Here is a 21251-nt window from a genome sequence, read left to right as displayed (position 1 = left end):
GTAAAGCCCAATCCGCCCCTGTCAGTGAGAACAATCAGATGGGTGCATGGCTAGAAAAAACATAACAGCGGGTGTCCGGCAAATGGACTTTGTGGACGCGGAAGATTCCGCTCTCAGACCACATTGCGCTCTGTGTGGTGGCAACGGCTCCACCCTAGTTACGTCCCTGGAAGATCGCAGTGGGAAATGCAATCTGCCTAAAAATTTACTAAAATCTATCGTAAAAAAATACTGGGAAAGCCCGGTGATAATCTTCAGATGGCGTTATCCAGGGCTTTCCCCCATTTCTCTAACTCCTGCTCCGATCTGTCAGGCACAGCAGAACCTCCCGGCTCCTGTGATCAGCTTTGTAGTCTAAATAGACCACAAGCTGATTATTATAAAAAATTAAAATTGTGTAAAAACAACCAAACAAACACACACCTGCACTATGACCGCTGATTGGTGACCTCCTCTGACCGGCGGAACAGCTGATGCTTCAATCAGCTGAGCTGCCGGCACTTCCTGCATCTCAGCTGATTGCAGCATTAACTGATCCACCAGTCAGAAGAGGAGGTCACCACTCAGCCCCCTGGTGCAGGTAAGTCTTCATCTCACAGGGAAGACCGGCAGCAGCTGAGGCGGCACTTGCATGGAGACAGATAATGTATTTTTTTTAAAAATACAGTGAGAACTGTGCAGAGGGGATTTGCAAGGACAGAGCTTTTTTGCAATCTCTGTCCCTGCTTAACAATGTTGATATATTCTCTCTTCATTGCAGGTAAATTGCACCACTGCTCCCATCAGATGCTGTTATATTGAATGCATAATCACAGCTTTGAAAAATTATTTAGGTAAATTGTCTCCACTTTTATATTAGGAGCATTTTCTTTAAAGGAAATTTGGCATTTACTGTGTTCTACCCCCTTCTCACAAATTGTTTATCTTAGACTTTATTGCATCCCAATTTAGTGTGTGTTGAGAACAGGGGGTGGGGTCCCAATCAGTGAGCACACAGAGACATGTTGGTAACCTTAGTTACTAGTGATCAGTAAGGCTGCATAGCCTGTGGCTGCATTAGTCAGTGTTAGATTCAAAGTGTTAGTTATCAAATTGTAATTACACTTATAATCTAAGATGGAGTTACGCCGAAGTTAAACTGGAGGAAAACTGGGGGAAAACATCCTCAAAACCAGAACACTTTTTGAACGACAACAAGCAACATACTTATGTGAATTACCAAATTCACCATCAGCAGCTGTATGCATATCCAGGAAACTCCTTACTGCACTCACTGCTTGGACATTGCAAGTACTTCCCTATCTGAGTGCTGCTCTTGTTGATGGATCTTTATTGTTCAAAACACTTCTGACTGGATCGGCTCTATACATTGTCATTTTTGCCTTCATACTAGTGAACATCCTGTTTGTACTGTAATGCCTTTTTCCATTGTATCGCATCTGTCCACTTTAAACATTCTTTATTTTAATAACTAATTCCTGCACCCACTACTCACAAACCTCTCTTTATATTTCACTTTTAGAGCTGCGCTCATACATTAGCAGCATTGTTATTTTACCTGTATTTTTAAACATTTAATAACTTTTATCTACACTGTCTCTACATCACACAGCCTCCACTCCAGTTTTCATCTTGCTTGTTACCTCGTCCACAGCATGAACGCCCTTTCTTCAAACACCCCCTTATTCAGTGTCCACATAATCCTCTACTTTATCCATCCCTATCCTCCCCCTCTTGTCTCCTCCACTTGCTGTTCCTCCTATTTTCTCTCATCAGTCTGCTTTCCAACCCTCTGCTTCTTTCCCTGCCTTTCCTGTTCCTCCACTCTCAACCACCTCCCTCCCTTCAAGGCCTTTCTACCCCACCACTAAGCCCCATTCCCTCCTGGTTCTGCCTGTCACTGCCAGGGCTGCCAAGAGAAATTCTGGGCCCAGATACAGCAACATCCTGTGGGACCACAGCATGTTGGGCATGGCTGCACCCATTTGTGGGTGGGTCTAGCATGTGAGATGCACCCACTCACAGGAACATGGCATAGCACCCAGCAGCTGGGACTACTGTATTAGGATGGCGGGACAGTCCCATAATAGCTGTATTTTTAGCAGGATGTATGTAGATGCTAAAATGGAACACGCAAAAATTTAAGTGCTACAGCTTTATTTTGTACATCTCTAAGTAACTAACACATAAACAAAATCTATTTTCTGTCATAGGGATAGATGTATGAAGAATTTAAGTTTGACATAACATCAGGTCATCTTATACACACACATTCCGCAGCACATATCCTAACCCACTGCTCCATGCTCCTTCCTCACTATCTACCCCATCTGTGTCGCCTCTGTCTGTCTGCCCCTCCCCTTTAGAATGTAAGCTCTCACGAGCAGGACCCTCATTCCTCCCGTGCTTCTCCTCCCTCTACTTATAGTACTCCTAACTCCCCAATTGGCACCTAACATTTGGTTGCTGACACCCTGCTGCTTGTGTTATGCAGCTATGTGCATAAACCATGTACTTGTCCTGTATTGTTTTATATTACTATTAACTGTTTATCTTGTGTGCTCATTTATGTACTGTGTAAGACGCTGCGGAACCTTTGTGGTGCCATAAAAATAAAGGATGATAATAAAATATTATTTAAATTAGCAATTCGAATTTAGGCGAAAAGATCACACCACAATTGCATTTTAAATGGCCCCTAAGTCTCACATTAAAAGCATGTTTAGTTGTGGATTTGTCAGAGTTTTGCATGTAATGTCATTTACAACTGTAACCTGTACCATTTATATTGGTTTAGTGCATACTGACATACATTTGCATTGATTGCTAAACCTTAATGGGCTCATTTCACTACAATCCGCATTTAGAATGCAGATGTAGTTTGATATTTCCAACTGAATTCGCATTGCGAATTCAGGCAATATCATAGGGATTTATTAAAAATCCCCTGTAGGGACAGAGCTTGCGATAAAGCTCTGTCCCTGAGAATCCCATCCGCAGCCTTATCACTGTATTTTTCAGAAAAACTACAGTGACAAGGTGCAGCGCATGCACAGACTGGCTGCCGCTACACCCCCACCAGGATCGCACCCCACCCCCCCGGGCCCCCCGTAATAATTAGTGCTTGGAGTAGTATTTTACGAATTCTACTCCAATTGCCCTTTAATAAATTTAGGTATAACTAAAATAAATGTGAAACGGGTGTAAAAACACAATTTTTCACTTTATTTTAGTAAAAATAATGTTAATAAATAGAGCCCAATGTGTGTTGAGACTTGTATTGAATTTACTGCATAATGTTATTTCTTAGTATTTTCAAGTAAAAATGTACGCTGACACCTGTGTTTTGGTTTTCGATCTGGATTCATCTTCGTGCTTTAGTTTTGCAAAACCACCCTCAAGTGTTTTGGATATGGGTATTTTTTTTTAAAAATTATAAAAAGTTTTTGACAACAGCTAAAATCATGTAATTTTGCCATTCAAAATCCAAAATTCGGATTTAGAATCCAAATTCTAAACCGCAGCAAGATCATAAACGTGACTCGGATCTGTCCAGATCTTTCCAGAGATCAGAACCACGATTCGAAACTGTACGGATTCACAAAATTTGGGTTGATTCAGATTTCTGGAGCACCAAACCACACAACTCTACTTTCAAGTAATGTTTTGCTTGACTCAGACTCCCCTTCCTGTTTCCATCCTCAGCTTTTATGGGGTGACACTTGCCTCTTTGTGGAGGTAAGTTTCTGCAACAGCCAAAAACATGTAAAGTAAGAGAAGACCTATCAAAGTAAGCGTATCCAGGCACAAGGCCTACAGGTCCTCATATTCTTCCATCATCACACCCTGAACATCAAATTCATATATCATTACATTATGAGATTAAAATTATGTCAATATTACCATTTTGTTTTGCATCAAACATTACAAAAACATCTATAAAAATGGATTTGGGGATTCTTTTGAAAGTGTAAGGATTTTATTGCTCAGACCACCCAAGAGCAGCTTTCATTCAGTGCTAGAAAATAAATGCATACCACAATATAGTAGAAGAGTACCCTGACTGTAGAGAAGGGGCAGACAACCTGTGGATCACCAGTTGATTACGTTAGAACTATCCAGTGTGGTTAGATCACATTCATCACAGCAAGAACTAGAACTACAACACATGGAATTTTCAAATCTGTCCAGAGCTAGCCCTTGGTTCATATCCGATGACATTAGTAGGGTGAAGGGTCATTTGCAGAGAGAAGACTGGATACATCAAACATCCCTAAGATAGAAATGCTGCGGTATGGCTACACAAGTGATATACTTTATACCAGAGGTTCCTAAACTCCGCCATTACAGTCTACGTTTAAAGGATATCCATGCTTGAGCACAGGTGATTTAGGGGCATATTTATCAATTTTTTTTCTGCTAAAAAAAATCGGAAAACAGATGTATCACCTAAATGTATCAATGGGCAATTGTAGGAGAAGAAGCAAATTTCTCTTCCAAGCCCATTTTGTTAGTAAGCAGATCACATTTCACATACTTGTAATGGGAAATGTGATGTGCTGAAATTTACTAAAATCGAATTGTGTAAAACTAATGAGGGAAGTCTTGCGATAATAATGCCACCTAGAGAGGGTGTTATTAGGGCTTTCCCGTTTCACCTACTCCAGCTCTGCTCCGACAGGCAGAGCAGAGCCAGGAGTCGGCGCCTCTGATCAGCCTTGTGTGTCTAAATAGACCACAGTAAAAAATAAACACCTGCAACCAGGGACCGGTGAGCTCCTTTGAGCTGATCGCTGGGCTCCTGCTCTGTAACCCGGGTCATTTGATGTGTGTGTAAACCGGGATCTCAGTTTACAGCACACATCAGATCACTGTGGTCACAGAGCAGGAGTCTGGCAATCAGATGACCGAAGTCACAGAGGAGCTCACCGGATTGCAGAACATGGAGGTAAGTGCAAGCGGATGTACAGGGAAGGGGTGTATAGTGTTACCCGGCTGCAGTCACACTCTCAGGGTATTTTTAGTGAAAAATACTCAGAGAACTGTGCGAAGAGGATTCGCAGGGGCAGAGCTTTCTTGCTCTGTCCCTTCGTGCGAATTTTAGTACATCAAAATGATATTTCCTAAATTTGCACGAAAATATCAAACCACAACCACATTTTAAATGTGGATTGTGGTAAATATGCCCCTTAAAAAGTGCCTCATTCAATTTGATTTAACCATCTGAACTAAAGCATGGATATCCTTAAAACCTGGAATGTAATGGTGGAGCTTGGGAACCTCTGCTCTATACTATTGTACGTGCAAACTAATTATGTAATCCCTAAAAGTTCTCCAAATTGTATTTATCATTTATCCAAGAAGTAATAAAAAGTTATAATTTTTTAATCATAAATAATATCTAGACATAAAGGAACCATGCTATTCTCAAGTGCAGTGTTTTACCTGAAGCCATCTAACTCACATTTAACAATCAGCCACCCACAATGAAATGGAATATAATATGTACAGCCCTCAATGTTGTCAGACATTACTATAGAGAGCACTGCAGGCATGTACATTGAAATGGAAGGACATGGAGTTAATTATGTGTTTATACTGTTAAATTATAGAAATTCAGATTGTTTGATCGTGAAATATTCAAATTACTATGCTGAAATAGTGCGCAGTGCTTAATACTGAATAACGTTTATAATTGCTAATAAATATTTAGTTCAATGAGGAATACATAGGTAAGGAGAAAACCTTTAGTTCATAATATTGAACAAAAAAAGGATTTACATGTTAAACTACTTCAAATTTTGATTAGGTTAGAGTAATTACTATTAATCTTTTAACAAAGTGCAAGTCATTCGATAAGACAATGGCAGTCCATACCTCATAATTGTCACTGATTTGGGGTCTCTGTCCTGCAGGCCAGAAGTTTGATGCTGCTATGTGTTTTTAAGGAAAGAGAGGGGGGCTGGGGATCAGGACCGTAGCTAGGGTAGTGCGGCTGGTGCCATCGCACAGGGCACCACAGTTCAGGGGGCTCTGGTTGGGCCTACCAAATTTCTATTTATTATCATTCTTGTTTGTAGCTTCCTCTTATTTCATCCCCAGCATCTCCTGGCCTCTCCTATACTTTCCCTGGCCCTTCCCCATGAAGCCATGGCCCTTTTTTGAGTGCATTATGTCCCTTTGAAAAATGAGGGGGGCGCCAATGCTCTTTCTGGCACAGGGCACCAAAAAGTCTAGTTACGGCTCTGCTGGGGATGACCTAGCATTTTGGTAGGTTCTGTATATGCCCCGTGATGCTTGATAAAAATCCCTTTTTGGTTTAAGTTGTTCTGATTCCCCAATTAAAAAGTTGAGAGGTATGATGCAAGCCACTGCAGGTAGCCAACAAGAAAGTTCTTATGAAAGAATATGCTTCAAATGTAATAGACTATGATTTGCTGGTCCCAGCAGGATTCATGCGATAAAGCAGCGGGAATTTTACACGGTAATTGGTTTTAAAGGCAAAAACATCCTGATTTTGCCTTAAAACTCTTTGCCATTTTAAATCTAGTGACTATGTAGCTGTATTGACATTGAGACCAGCAAATCAGCGCCTATTGCATTTGAGCCTATGTATTAATCGTGGAAGTGCTGCGATTATTAAGTATTCGTTTTGTGGCAAATATTACAAATTTTAATGAACATATCCCCGCTATATACTAAGGGAAACTTGTAGGGACAGCGGTGACGGCAACCGTTCTCCCTGCAAGTTATATTCCCGGCATTTTGTAGTAGCCTTTCATGTTTGGGAAAGATTTCTACGGTGGGAAGCTGACACAGTGAAAGCAAAGACCAGAAGATCGCTCTCCTGCTTGTAAGCCTCCACAGTGTTGAAGTGGTTTACAACATCTGAAGATGGTGTAAACTAACTGGGCCAAACTCCCAAAAGCTAAGCTTAATCGAGTTTGTTACATAGGGGTCAGATCGTAGTCCCCATTGATAATCTGCAGTGCTAATTAGCACTCTGCCAGAGATATTGCATTGAGATATTAGTACATGGCAACAAACCATAAAAGCATGCAAAAACTGCACTTTTTATATAATTTTATGAAAAAAAGCTTGATAAATAGGCTCCTATGACCGGCATCCAATTAGCCCTGATATTTGTTGGGTGACGAAAAACGGGGATTTTTCGCTAATAATCCCCGTTTTCCACCGATGTTTTTTTCATCATGTCCTATTATTCTAGACAAAAGAATAGGATATTTCTCCCGAAAACACATAGGATCCGCATTAAGCTCGCCATTTCAGTGGTGAAAAAAAACTTCTCTTTTCGTGAATTACCTTTTGGGAAAATACACAATAAGTGCCGGTGTCGTGCGGCACTTAGGGCTAAATGGATACATTAGCAGCGCTACTTTAGCACTGCTAACTGGATGCCACCAATATCTTGACAAAATCATTTTGTTTAGTGCATAGCCGTCAGTACATATCTCGATGCCAGCAACCCAAAGGGAGAAGATCCCGGTAGGGCAGGTAAGTACCCTATCCCTACCCCTTTCACCCCCCCTAACCCTCTCTTAGTGGTGCCTAACCCTAACCTCCCCCCTAGTTCCTAACCCTAACCTCCCCCAGGGGGCCTAACCCTAACCCCCCTTACCGCACCCTAACCCTCCCAGGGGGGTGCCTAGCCCTAACCTCCCCCAAGGGATGCCTAACCCTAACCCAACCCCCTAGGGATGTCTACCTCTAACCTCACCCCCAAAACCTAACCCGCTCCACTCCCTAAACTTAAACCTCTCCCCCGCGGCTAAGTGTGCCCTGGACTTACTTTGTTGGGGCTGGCGTTAGTATTTCTTGTCGGGATATCCTTGTCGGTATTGAGACCAGCGGAATCGCGACCACCGGTCTCTTAACTACAACCCATGTTTAGCATAAAGAAACCTCCCTCAAGTCAGTTGCATCCTGTTGCCACACAAACCTGTATTGGGGACTTCCTATACCCTTGTTAAGTTTGGGGGATCAGCCATAGCCATTGCTCCAATAAGGAATGACTTTGCTCACGGCTGTACTTTAGGTACTGCATTTTTCAATACACTATATATAAGTTACTGAACAAAAACACAACATGTAAGTGGTATGAATATTTGAGACAAAGCATCTTAGAGTGGTACATAAAGGTATTTCCTTGATTATTGTTACTAGACTTTCTCCATTTGAAGTGCAGTGAGCTATGGGAGTCCACAGACTTTTTATAACACTGAAGCCCATGAAACAACTAATAATTCCCATCATAATCTCTCAAACCTTAATATATAGATTTAAATACATATAGTCTGCATTAATTGCGTATGTTTATAATAAAAAAAAAATAAAGTTGCAGAAAATATATTCAAATGTTTAATTTACTTTATTTTGCTTTCTATGCAGAATAATTTCACAGACAGTTATAGCAACAATGACACCAAAAATTGATAAGTAACTACTGAACATATAGAAAGGAGCATGAATTAATACAATTTTAACTAACATTAAAAAGAATCAGTTAAACAATATCATACAGTAGGTGCCAGGTATCATTTTAAATACAGTTAAAATCAAGCTAATAAAAAGGTAATATAAATACATACCGTCTTTCATCTGGTCTGTATGATGAGGAGGACCGGCCACTGGTCCAAATAAACATCTTAGAGTGTTGTCCAACTTTGCCTTTCCCGACAGTGGTGGACTTGGAGGAATGACGTAGTGACCTGAGGGATGGATACTTGGAGTCACTTATATGAAGAACATGATGACAGTTAGTGCCCATTGCCTATAGGCTTCTCAATACCACTTTTTAGCTGTCAGATAATATTCAAAAAATGTTCAAATTAAGAGACACTTTTCCTGATTACTGTAAGTGATATGTAAAATAATGAACCTCCTCCTCTTTCTTTGCAACTTTAATTAATAGCACTATCGCTTGCATTGATTTCATCACGTTCATTTCCAGTAGTATGAGATAAGGTACCCTTATTCTTGCTGTAGTAGATATTGCAGTTGAAAATAAGGAAACAACAGTGACCTAGTAGTTGTAAAGTCATAATCCTCTAGGCTTTTAATAAACTGTTGTTTGGATGCTACAGTTTTGTGCTTTATTTAATCCGCCTGTTTTTCTTCTAATTCTTTTTTTTTGTTTTGTTTTTCCTGAGCAGAAATGTATCCAGTATAATTATATGAGTCCATGAAGCATGATTCAGACTACAGTGATCTGCTCCCAAACCTGTAGTTACATCTGACTGCTGTCTCAAATGCACCCACCTGACACTGCTCGAGAGAATCTTAGCAACGTGGCCAGGTGCTGCTGTTCCGTCATGCCTAATGTCCATTGATGCAAGCAGTGTGCGTTCAAAGGTTTGTTTCCTTTATTGATTTTTTTTTTTTTTTTATCTATTAGGTCACTTTTTCACCTTACTACTAGTGGATTAAGCTAAATATTTTGTTACAGTATATACATTGTTTTCTTTGATTATTAATTCTAATTTCTTGAATATTAGTGGATGAAGATAATTGAAGAAACAGCAGCACTTCATAGATACTGAATTTTAAACGTGACTTTATCCACTCATAGGGGTCTATGTATTAATGTCCTATTGCTTTTGAAAATGGGTGTTTCCGTTGGTAATAAGGATTTTATTGTGCTTCTCTTTAAATGAAAGGGGTTCTTGCAGGCAGTAATATTGTTGTTATCATAACAATAACATTGGTTTTATGTTGGGGCACATGTGACAAGTATCATGGCGGTATTTGTTCTACTATGATATCTGCTCCAGTAATGTCAACTCAGGATGGAGTACTGATATACAGAATGGTGTTACTGGAATAAAAAAAGTTAGCAAAATGCTTTATTCCTGGAAAAAAACAGCAAAGTTAAAAGAATCATTTAATTTAAAAAAAAAATATATATATATACAGGCTGAGTTTCCCATATGCAAATATTCCGCAATATGGAATATTCCAAAATAAGGAATTTTTTGGGCTTGACTGAGAAAATTAAACCTTTGATTTTTGATGGTTCAATGTACACAAACTTTGTCTAAGGCACAAATTATTAAAAATATTGTAATAAATTACCTTCAGGCTGTGTGTATAAGGTGTATATGAAACATAACTGAATTTCATGTATGTACACAAACTTTGTTTGAGCCACAAAATTACTGTAAATATTGTATAACATGATGTGCAGGCGTGTGTATAAGGTGTATATAACACATAAATGTATTGTGTGTGTATATTTGGGTCCCATTCCCAAGATATTTCATTATGGTATGCAAATATTCCAAACTACGGAATATTCCGTTATCCAAAATACCCCTGGTCCCAAGCATTTTGGATATCGGAGACTCAACCGTAATAGAAGAAACTGGCACCCAAATACCCAGAGACACCCGTCAAGGAGCAAGGAGTGCTTTGGAAGCTCTGATTACTTTGTCTGCTTACTGGACATTCACCTGTTTATCCACCTGTGAGAGCGCTGCACCGTTGGGCTCCTGTCTCTCATCTATACACTCCTACACTCCCCCGGCTGCTAAACTTTTTGGACTCTGGCCTTCATTTCTACAGTTCAGCTGGGAGATACCTGTGGACGGCCAGCACACTTGGGGACTGAGACGGGTCGTTTGGACGTCTCGCACACCCAGAGACCTCACTCCCGTTGTCAATCGGTCGAGCGCTGCATCCCACAGATCCTACCCAGGATGGTGATTGCACTTTGGTTCTTGATCCACAACACAGCCGGCAATTACCTGCGGGTAGCCAGTACACTGAGGACTGAGACGGACTACCCAGACAGCTTATATCATCAGAAATTGCGCTCCCATCGTTAGGTGGTAGAGCGCTGCACTCTATAGATCAAACCAAGGACAGTGTTGGGGTGAGAGTATGAGTCCGATAGGTGGTATATATTACTATACAGCTTTGAACATAAATCCTTGGATAGTGAATATAATATATCCACCACCTATATCCTGTACCTACCAGATTTGGACTTGGATCTATAGGAATAATTATATACATCGTATTTGGTATTAACCTGATATAAACCTGAGATTAACAAAAGAGCTTCAAAGCAATTCCTAAGCACTGTAATTTTTATACTATATTATATTTTATATTATATGGTTCATATTCCATGTCTAATTGTTTTATTAAAACCTGTTTTAGTAATATTTTGTGTTTTTATGTCAAACAAGTGCTCCATTCAATTTTGCCTAGATATATAATAGAATGTATTAATGTAAAGAAACAATGGTTTTAATATATATTTAACAATCATATACAGTATATATTGTATATTTACACATTATATTAATTATATATAGTATTTAGAAAAGAAGGCACACAGAGCCATATTCAATTAGAGGCCAAGTTTTTGACTGTTCGCTTCATTTGCCTGTTTCAGAGGCGAATTTATTCCGTGCTCGTCCCCGCTTTTTGCCTAATTCAATTGCAAAACAGGCGAAAACGGAAATATGCGAATGCGGAACAGGTGAAAAGTACTGAAAGAATTGGGGAAATCAGTCTGTACCCCAGAAAAAGATATATTAACAGAGTATCAATATAGATGTGTACTAATAGCCCTAATAAGACTATTTTGGGTACTTAAGTTGTGTTAATTGCTTGCTATTAGCGTCTTTGTAAAAGTTGTGAAGAATGGCATAAAGCAGTATTTTTTGGTGAACATAAGTATTCCTGTCACATTTGGGGTGCTTGAAAATGGGTGCTGTCTCTAAAGTGAACTTTTAAAAAACTTGAAAAATCCACCTGCTGCATGCACCTGCAATCCCAAAAACACCTAACCCATACTTGGGAACGCCAAGAAGTCTATTTCGCTACTTTTATGTTTATCCCCCCACTTTTTAAATTTTCACCCCAAAAATTACATGTCTTTTTTGGGGTGTTCTTAGGTTTTTGTTTCTGGTTTTTTTGCAGATTTATCCTTTGGGGGGCTGTTCCAAGGAGTCTGACTTGTTTCCCCACGTTTGCACCCCAAAACAAAGATCTTGCATTTCTTTTCACCAGCTATTGATTGGAGAATCATTTTTGGAGAATTGTTTCCACTTAGGTGAAATTGTCCTGGAATTGAATTTGGCAAATTTTTTTTAGGCAAATTTTTCACAACAAAACAGGCGAATATGGCTTTTCGCCTCTAATTGAATTCCCTCACAGTGCCTCTCTCATTGACTATGATGTCCTGGGCAATAATGTATTTTCCATAAGATAACTTTTATTTTAAAGGCCCTTTTGAGTGCCTTCTTTTCTAAATAATATATTATATATATATATATATATATATATATATATAATATATACACACATATTACACACATACACACGAGGTCTGTCTAAGAATTTCGGTAAATGGTCTAATATACTGGATCTGTATGCAAAGCTTGCAACAAGGTCGCTCATGCGCGCTGACATGCATGGACATGTCTGGACCTGCCCCCAGTGGGGGTTTGCCCGAGGCCGCCACCGCACTGACATTGCATTAATTTCAACAGTGTCCCGAGCAGTGTCCGTTGAGCAGCAATGGAGCAACGACACTACATTACGTTCTGCTTCAAATTTGGTAAATTGGCAACGAGACGCACAAAATGTTGGTGAAAGTGTACAGGCAGGATGCTGTGAGTAGAAAATGTGTATACACACATTGCACCTAATCGTACACACATTTTCTACTCACAGCATCCTGCCCGTACACTTTTACCAACATTTCTTGCGTCTCTGTCCTATATTTCAGCACAGCTCCCTGCATCTCACCACATGCTCATGCTTCTCACATCTGCCACTGGTTCTTACCACAGCCACCAGCATGTCACCACAGGCCTCTGTATCTCACCACAACTCCCTGCTTCTTGCTCCTGCCGCCTGCATCTCACCATTGTCACCACCCCATCCCCCTGCTGCTGCCCTGCAGCTGGCTAGGACCTGGCCATTGGGATGTGCACGGAAGGGCAGGAGGATCAAGGATGAGAGATTTGTATTGCAGTTACCGTAAGCATTATCAGATGGCCAGAAGCATGTCCCTGGGGCTGGGGCACCTGTGCATATTTCCACATTATATGCATTATATGCTCCATGGCGATTAGCAATCTCCTCTTTGCACAATGTACTGTCTATTTCCTGGTCTTCCTGCTGCGCTTCCTCGCCATGGTGCCCCTGTCTGAGAACAGCACTGACTTCTATGGAAGGTGCTTCCTATTCACCTAGGGCATGTGGCTAAGTGAGAATGTCACGCTGGAGAGGGAGCACTTCACGGAGGAGGAGTGGTGGCTGGAGTCCGTCTGCAAGTTCAGCGTAGGGATGGACATCGGAATGTGATGGTTACAAACCATCAATGTTTTTGTTCCGATGGTAGCGTTTTACCATTTTATGTTGGTGGCAGTCGATGTTTGCCACCAACGAATGGAAATACCAATGGTTGTTTGTTATTTTAATACCTGATTGTTATGCCTCCCTTGGCTTGGGTCTGTTGGAGGCTGTCGCTCACTCTCTGTCTGCTTCAGATGTGACCTTGCTCAGTCCCTGACTCCCTCCCCTCTCTAGGTTGTTGCTAAGCAGTAGAGCACATTGGTAACTTTGATTGGCTCTCACTGTCTCAGAGAGCCTATCAGTGCTCAGGCCTCACCACTGCAGTAGCAGTCAGTCACTCACACAGCACAACAGTTCTTTCTGTGACTAGCTTCAGTAAAATAGTCACTGCTCAGCTCCCTTTTGTCAAAGATGAATGTTTCATAACCTAAACCGTCCTTGAGCAATGCTGTACATAATAGTGAAAACCCCATCAAAATCCATCTAGTGGTTCAAGAGATTAGCCTGAATGAACAGACAGACCCCCTAAATTGGGGACATTATATATATATATATTTATATTAGTATAGAAGAAGCGCCTCAAAGAACACCAATAAAAAACTGTTCACTTCAATTAGATAAATTATAAAACTCCAGGACGAAGTGTATTGGGTGTGTTTTATCTACCCTATATAGGGGTGATATACATATTGAGGTGTGATATTATTCTCTATCAATACAACTACAAATTTATCTGGATGATGCATTTTTATATTAAGGTTTCTAATAAGCTAAAAATATAACATTTTGCAACTTATTGCATTATCTGTATATCTGAGTGCAATATAACATGACATAAATGCATTGGTATACCTTGCTATATTAGCTATGTAAATCCAGACATATAATAATTACATACTGTATCACGCATGGTTCAGTATAGTTAATTCATATGCATGCTGCATTCCTGCATAGCATTTCGTGCCACATGCATATTAATGCGTCATTCTCCAGGGAAAATGAATCAATCCTTGGGGGGGTCTATTCATTATGTTACTTATCAGGGTCCGAACAGACCCCTATAATTAACATTCAATTGCCGCGAGCGCTGGGCAAATTCATCATTGCTCCGGCGCGGAGACAGCTGATCCGAAAATCAGCAGTCTCCGCGTGCGGCTGTAGTGCTCTTTTTGGAGCAGAGAATCTGTGGAGCAGTGATACAAGTGTGCATGCATGACCTACAGATCACACATGAGCACAAGAGCCCCGAAGTCTGGCGGAAGGAGCAGGACAGTGGAGGAGGGATCCGAAATGATGCCTCTTCGCAACCTTCGCAGGTTGCGAGACGCAAGCAGGAGCAAACGCCATCTGAAGATGTCGAATGCTCCCGCAGTCAAGCTCCGAAAATGTATTTTCGGAGCTTGATGAATTCTGTCCCCATACAGTACTAGTGTATAGGGACATCGGGCCATTCCTGTAACCAGGAGATATCTGTGATATCTCCTGCTTTATGCTTTTGATGAATGGCCCAAAAACGTAATTAACATTTTCACCTGCAGTTATAGAAATTTCACCTGCTTTTGTAGAAATTAAGTGATGATGAATAGACTCATTGGAGAGAGATAAATTGGAAAGAGATAAAGGGGGAGATGTATCAAAGTACCAACCAATCAGCTCTAAACTGCCATTTGTTAAACACAGCTTGTAAAATTACAGTTAAAGCTGATTGGTTGGTACTTTATCACTCTCCACGGCTTAGTACATCTACCCCTCAGCTTGTAAAATAGCAGTTATGACCTGTTTTGCACTTTATCTTTCTACACTTTTATCTCTCTCAAAGGTTTGATAAATCTCTCTCTCCATATTATATTATATTATTCCTGGAAAAGGAAGGTTCATCCTAGCTAACAGGCTGCCAACTGCCAGGGACAGACCCTGATTTTAAAGAGCCCCCCCTGGAAGATATACATCAGGAAGTTTCCCAATTTTTCAGTGCTGACCCACTGAAATAAAATCTTATTGCTTATTTTACACCTTATCGATGCATTTCTTACCATCAATATTATACTATGGTCTTTAGAAAATAATATTAAAAACAAAAAATATTATTTAAAAGTGAATAAAGCACACTATTATCAAATACAGTAAATATGACATGTTGGGCACTGCAGTGTACCAATGTCTGCAGAGGCACTATCATACCTATATTGTGTGGTGCACTGGTGTAAGGATTTCCTTTTAAGTAAGTAAGTCAAGTGTTTTAAGAATCCAAGGTCACAGAACTTTAGTGGCTGCCTGTCATTGTATTATAATGACCGTAGCGCCATATAAATCATACTTGCAGACTATATATTTATTTTCCGTGAGAAGCCAGGAGAGGAGATGCAGGGGAGCGGAGATGGGGGTCAGACTATCTGCGTCATTAGGCACCACCTCGTAGCAAAATGTTGTGAATCACACATATTTGAAAAGGAGGTGGGTTCAAATGACGCGATCATCGAATCACGTCATTAGGCCCCACCCCCTCCTCCAATCTCGGTAAGATTTTCCCCATCCTGTCCACTTCACTAGGAAATGGGCAGGATGCAGGAGATGTGCCTGCTCTTTTGGAGGTGCGGGGGGCTACCGGAAAAATCGGGAGCCTACCGCAGGTTCCTGGAGAGCAGGCAAGTATTAATATAAAAAAATAAATAAATAAAAAGATAATAATAATAATAATAATAATAATAATAATAATACAGAAGGGAGGAGTGATAATGAAGCCCAGACTGATAGGGGGAAATGCAATTCAGTGCTGGGCTGTGTAAGTTGCCATTTATTATGGTAGCCAAACATTGCTAATTTTCCTGCGCAACTCAAGGGGAAATACAGTTACTGGTCATGAAGTGCCTTTGCCCGACAGCTCCTGAGGCCTTTAATTGCCCCCGCCCCACCACCACCCTCCGCCCCCTTTTTTTTTTAAAACAGGATGTATGGCTTCTCCTGCAGATATGAATGCAGCCACTATAATGTATTTTCATTGGAATACACAAGAGGATTAATAGCAATGCATTGAGATGTCAGTTTTAAAAAACAAAATGTATTGAATGGCACAATAGAGAATAAAATATAATGCTTTGTTTGCCATACCATTGATCTATTTAACAATTCTTGCAGTTTTATGAACAAAATGACTGTAGTTTTTACTTGGGACAGCTCTTATGTAAGCAGTTGTCCCAACTAAAATTGTGGCCAACGATGCCAGTTTTTACCGGTCTTTCAGAAACGTGAACGACTTCACCATGGAAGTGTGCATATTGTGCGGCTCGGGAGGGGGATGAGCAAGGCTACACCATGGAGGAAGCACTGGTTTTCTCCTCTTCTGGTGCATGTAAGTGGTCATAACTCTAGACAGAGACGGTGTTAGGTGTTTGCGAAAATATTAAAGTACTAAGTGCTCAGCCACCATAGAGCGCTATGGGGACGACACTAGGAAAGGAATTAAAAATTAAAAGTGGAGCAATCAGTAATTTATCCACTGTTTTCGTTTTGTTACATGTGGAGAAGAGTAAAGTAGTGATTTCAGCAGCAAAACAGCTGGCTAAAATGCTATTGTACATTTAATAGACCCCTAAATTATTTTCAACAGCACCCAAAAAGTTACATAAACTTGATAGATAATTGTTGAGGACCTCCAGGAGTTTATTATGGATCTGACCTAAGAAAAAAGCATGAAATCTGAACTTCATCATGCTACTGCACCAGGTTCCATCACTACTGGCATTGTATTGTGTGAGATGGGAAGCGGTTGTATGCAGGTTCTATGCAGCTCTAGGTAAACATTCCCTTTGTGCTTTTGATTGCGGGATGTAAGTCAGTGATTACTTTAGCTTGTGTACATGGTGGGTCAGTATTTGTATACTTCTATCTGGTTACCAAACACTAGTTATGATTTCCACTCTCTTGCACTAACCACAGTTGCCATAGTGACAAGGCAGGAGTCATGACGGAGTGGCCAAGTGCAAACAATGTCATCTACGCATCTGAAACAACTAAATTACATTTACAAGTACCTTCATGTTCCCTTACAGAGGCACACAGCACTGAATATTTGTGGTGGGAGTTCAAACATTGAAATTGTTTGCTATATTTTTGATATGCAATAAGTGAATTTCAACGCAAATCAGCAAATTAATTTAGTTTATTTATATAGAATAAAGGGATTAGTAAATCTAAAAAGGGCACAGTACAATGCTTGTGTAAGAGGCATCTATAATATGGTATGATTTATTTTTACTGGAAGTGGCTACATTACCCCATATATTATATAAGCCGTAAAGTAACATTAAATTCCCCCCTTAGAGTATACAGTATATGGGGATCCATAGCATATTAACTTTAGACTGCTGGGCCCATAGCCTATTAGCAGAATGATGTAACAGAGCAGTGCACAGTAGCAGTGGTGTAATTAGAGTACTTGGAGCCCAGGGCAAAATGAGAAATGGAGCCCCCCCTATGTGCACGTGCTGAAAAAATGGGTGTGGCCACATGCCACAAGGGGCATGGCCACTGAAAAATGAGGTCATGTCAACATGACACAACACTGTTTCTTGTCACTCTGGGTACATTCCTTTCCATATGCACCTTAATGCCCCCAGTAGTAGTGCCCCTTATGCAGTGCCCCCTGTTGTAGTGCCCATTATGCCATGCCCCTTGTAGTAGTGCCCCTCTTGCAATGCCCACTGTAGTAGTGCCCCCCTATGCAATGCCCTCTGTAGTAGTACCCCTTATGCAATGCCCCCTGTTGTAGAGCACATTATGTAGTGCCCCTTAAACAGTGCCCCTTACGCAGTGCCCCCTGTAGTGCCCAATATATTGCATACCTCCCAACATGACCATCTCCAGGAGGGACACAATGCTCTGGTCCTGTACTTCCCTGGTAAGAGGTGGGGCTGCAGCGCAGTTCAAAATTCACATAGGGGAGCCACACAGACTGTCATTTCAAACGCTGACAAACATCACTAGCTGGGACTCACTAGCAGTTGTTGAGACTCCCCTATTTGAATTTTGGACTGTGCTGCAGCCCAACCTCTGGAGCCGCCACCAATCATAAATTACCAGGGAAGTCCAGGACCAGAGCATTGTGTCCCTCCTGGAGAGGGTCATGTTGGGAGGTATGATATAGTGCCCCTTATAAAGTGCCGGAAGGTGGAGCTCATGAGTGAGCTCAGGCCGGCTCCGGCCCTGGGTGCAACAGCCAATAATAGTATGTCTGACTCTTATTGGCTGCAGTGCTAAAACAAACACACCGCTGCCGCCATGTTTTTTTTAATGTGTAGTGCCGCGGACCACACGTACCCTGGACGGCAGCCAGCGGCGCCAACCCTCGCCGCTGAGCCTGACGGCTCCCAAGGCACGTGCCACGCTCGACACCCCCACATTACGCCACTGCGCACCAGTAGTCCCCCAGACAATTTACCCCCCAGGAGGGAATAGATTTGCCCAAAGTATATATGATGTTGAGACTGTTGCACAGTTGTTTGATGCTGGTGGCGGTTAGTCCACACGAGCTACAGCTTAACCAGCTCTTAGGTTTATTGAACCAGGTAGTATAACAAGTAGCATAAAACACAGGGATGTGACAGGTAAAACTGTAGCATAAAGAAACAGCCTGGAGTTGGGTATCGCTGGGCATTGTAGTGTGCTGGATTTCTAAGCGGTAAGTGCATTGGCTGTTCCTGAGAAAATGCCCACCCAATATAGTGGAGGTGATACAGTGTACTTGCAGTGATTGTATAGGCCCTGCACAACTAGTATGTTGAAGAGTCTTGTAGTCACGTCTTGTCGGCAAGAATACCAGAGAGATAGACACATGGAGACACTGTGCATGTCAGAGGTTATACCTCTCACTAAGCAAATCCTAGAGAACAGAGGCAGAGCCAGAGCGTGCCTCATCCAACATATTTAGTGTAGCTAGATAGGACACCTTACACAACACTTATTGTCATTTGAATTACTGAGAATTTCATAAATAGATTACACTTCTTATAAGGTGAAGAGAAACAAGTAGTGAAGCTCAGGGCAGTATTGGGAATGAAATCATTGTAGAGTCATGTGAATCATAGTAAGCACATGGCAAAAGGACATGGAGAGAACTAATGGTTATTGGGAATATTGCTTATTTTATTTACATGTTCTCTTTTTATTTAAGTTCTACCATATGTGATGCAATTAATTTTTTATGCTCCATTAGCTGGCAAATCCATGCCAACCATAGCCATTTAACACTTAATTAAATGCCTAATCTTCTAGAAAATTGTAAATTAATGTCTTCAAAGATTTAACTTCAAAGGTTACCCTATACCTACCATAAAATATGTATTTATTCACATCTTTATGGTCAAGCCGGAATGTCAGTATTTGCTTTGTAATTACCTATTGTGTTTCTCCAACACCTAATTGTATAGTATGGGCAATAGCTTATATTGACGTTTTTATATTATATCTTCTTCTCATGTATTAATGTTATATATTCTGCTGATCACTTACAAAAGGATATGTAATCATTTATACTAATTTGTAAAGGCTTTTCCCCAGGATAAATTAGAGTGCTACATGCCTTCAGCTCGTATAATACAAATGTGTGTATATTAATTCACCACATTACAATTAATATTTGCATTACATAGTATGTTGTGCCTTCTTATGCCAACATTCACATGAATGTGGAAATCACGCAGCATCTTTGGACGTCCCATACTAACACTCAAGAGGTGTAGCTGCCACGGCTGCAGGGAGTAGAGTTACTATGGGGTCCTAAGTACCTACAGGACCCGTCCCCCTGCAACCAACTCACCTCACTCAGCATATTGTGCGCTGGAAGATGTAAAGAATCATCTGCAGTAGGGATGGCCATCGACTATCGATGATTCATAATCGATGGTTTTTGGCCAATGTCAAATGCTTCTACTAACGATGGGGGAAGAACCAGATGGTTTTCCTCTATCTATGGCATGGCATAAACCAAATGTTTGTTTGTTTTTTAACAAGGAGCCGCCCCCGATACCCATGAAGCTCCGCCCCCAGATTCTGATTGGTTCATGGGCCAGTCAGCCAAAAACAGGGATGACCATTGGTTGGTGATGATCACAGGCTGTCGTCTGTCACCATGGGGGTGGAGCTACATGGGATCGGGGCGGAGCTCATTGGGTGCTGCTGGGTTCAATAGTCAGACCAGCTTTGGTGTGTGTGAGTCAGTGTGTGTGGTAAGGACCGCTGGCACTGATGATCCCAGCAGTAAACTGCTTCTAATACTGGGTACACCCTACACGATGTGTACCCAGCATGATCTCATTTGCAACGGGACCCAGAGGGGGTCCCAGCATTGGCAAGTGCTGTGATGCACATGCACTCTGCATCTATTCATCTGCTGCTCTGCTATGCAGATCAGGGCTGTAACTAGGGGTGTGCAATCGATGCTGTCACATGGAGTGCAGGGCTCTGTGGGTGGCACAGTGGCTGGACTGCCGGACCATCATTTAGATGCTCCAGACAGGCACCCAGTATAGCCAATTGGTGTCTCCTCAGGATGCTCCTGTCATTGCTGCAATTTCTGATGCTGCTGAGCCTTGTTACAGCACTGATGCAGAGCAGCTGTGACAGTACTCCCCCTACTGCAGCCCATGGGTGAGATGGCATGACAGTCTCTGAAAAGCAGGACTGTCCCACCAACAGCAAGACAGTTGGGAGGTATGCCTTAATGACATATTATAACTCAGAATACTGTGAGATATGTAAAATTATTACAAAACAATGATCAGCACTAAGGAAAACACTTTCTGTATTTTGCTCTAAGATGATGAATTAAGTGATTTTTTTCTCTTTCCTCTTTAAAGATAAATTTTTTCTACAGCAAGTCAGGGACCGCAATGGGCATTAGGTTTGCTACAAGCTATGCCAAC

General features: G+C 41.2%; 1 protein-coding gene across 1 annotated transcript in view; it reads right to left on the bottom strand.

Moving 5' to 3' along the window:
• Positions 1-21251, bottom strand: part of KCNMB2 (potassium calcium-activated channel subfamily M regulatory beta subunit 2) — a 284497-nt gene that overhangs the window by 128911 nt on the left and 134335 nt on the right. The window contains exon 2 of the mRNA XM_088452342.1: positions 8610-8729. Coding sequence (XP_088308468.1) covers positions 8610-8665 — 56 coding nt within the window. The 5' untranslated portion in view covers positions 8666-8729. The remainder of the gene's footprint in view (positions 1-8609; positions 8730-21251) is intronic.

This window comes from Taudactylus pleione, unplaced genomic scaffold, assembly GCF_031769625.1.
Source record: "Taudactylus pleione unplaced genomic scaffold, aTauple2 ptg000037l, whole genome shotgun sequence".
Lineage (NCBI taxonomy): Eukaryota > Metazoa > Chordata > Amphibia > Anura > Myobatrachidae > Taudactylus > Taudactylus pleione.
This window is presented reverse-complemented; position numbering and strand designations above follow the sequence as displayed.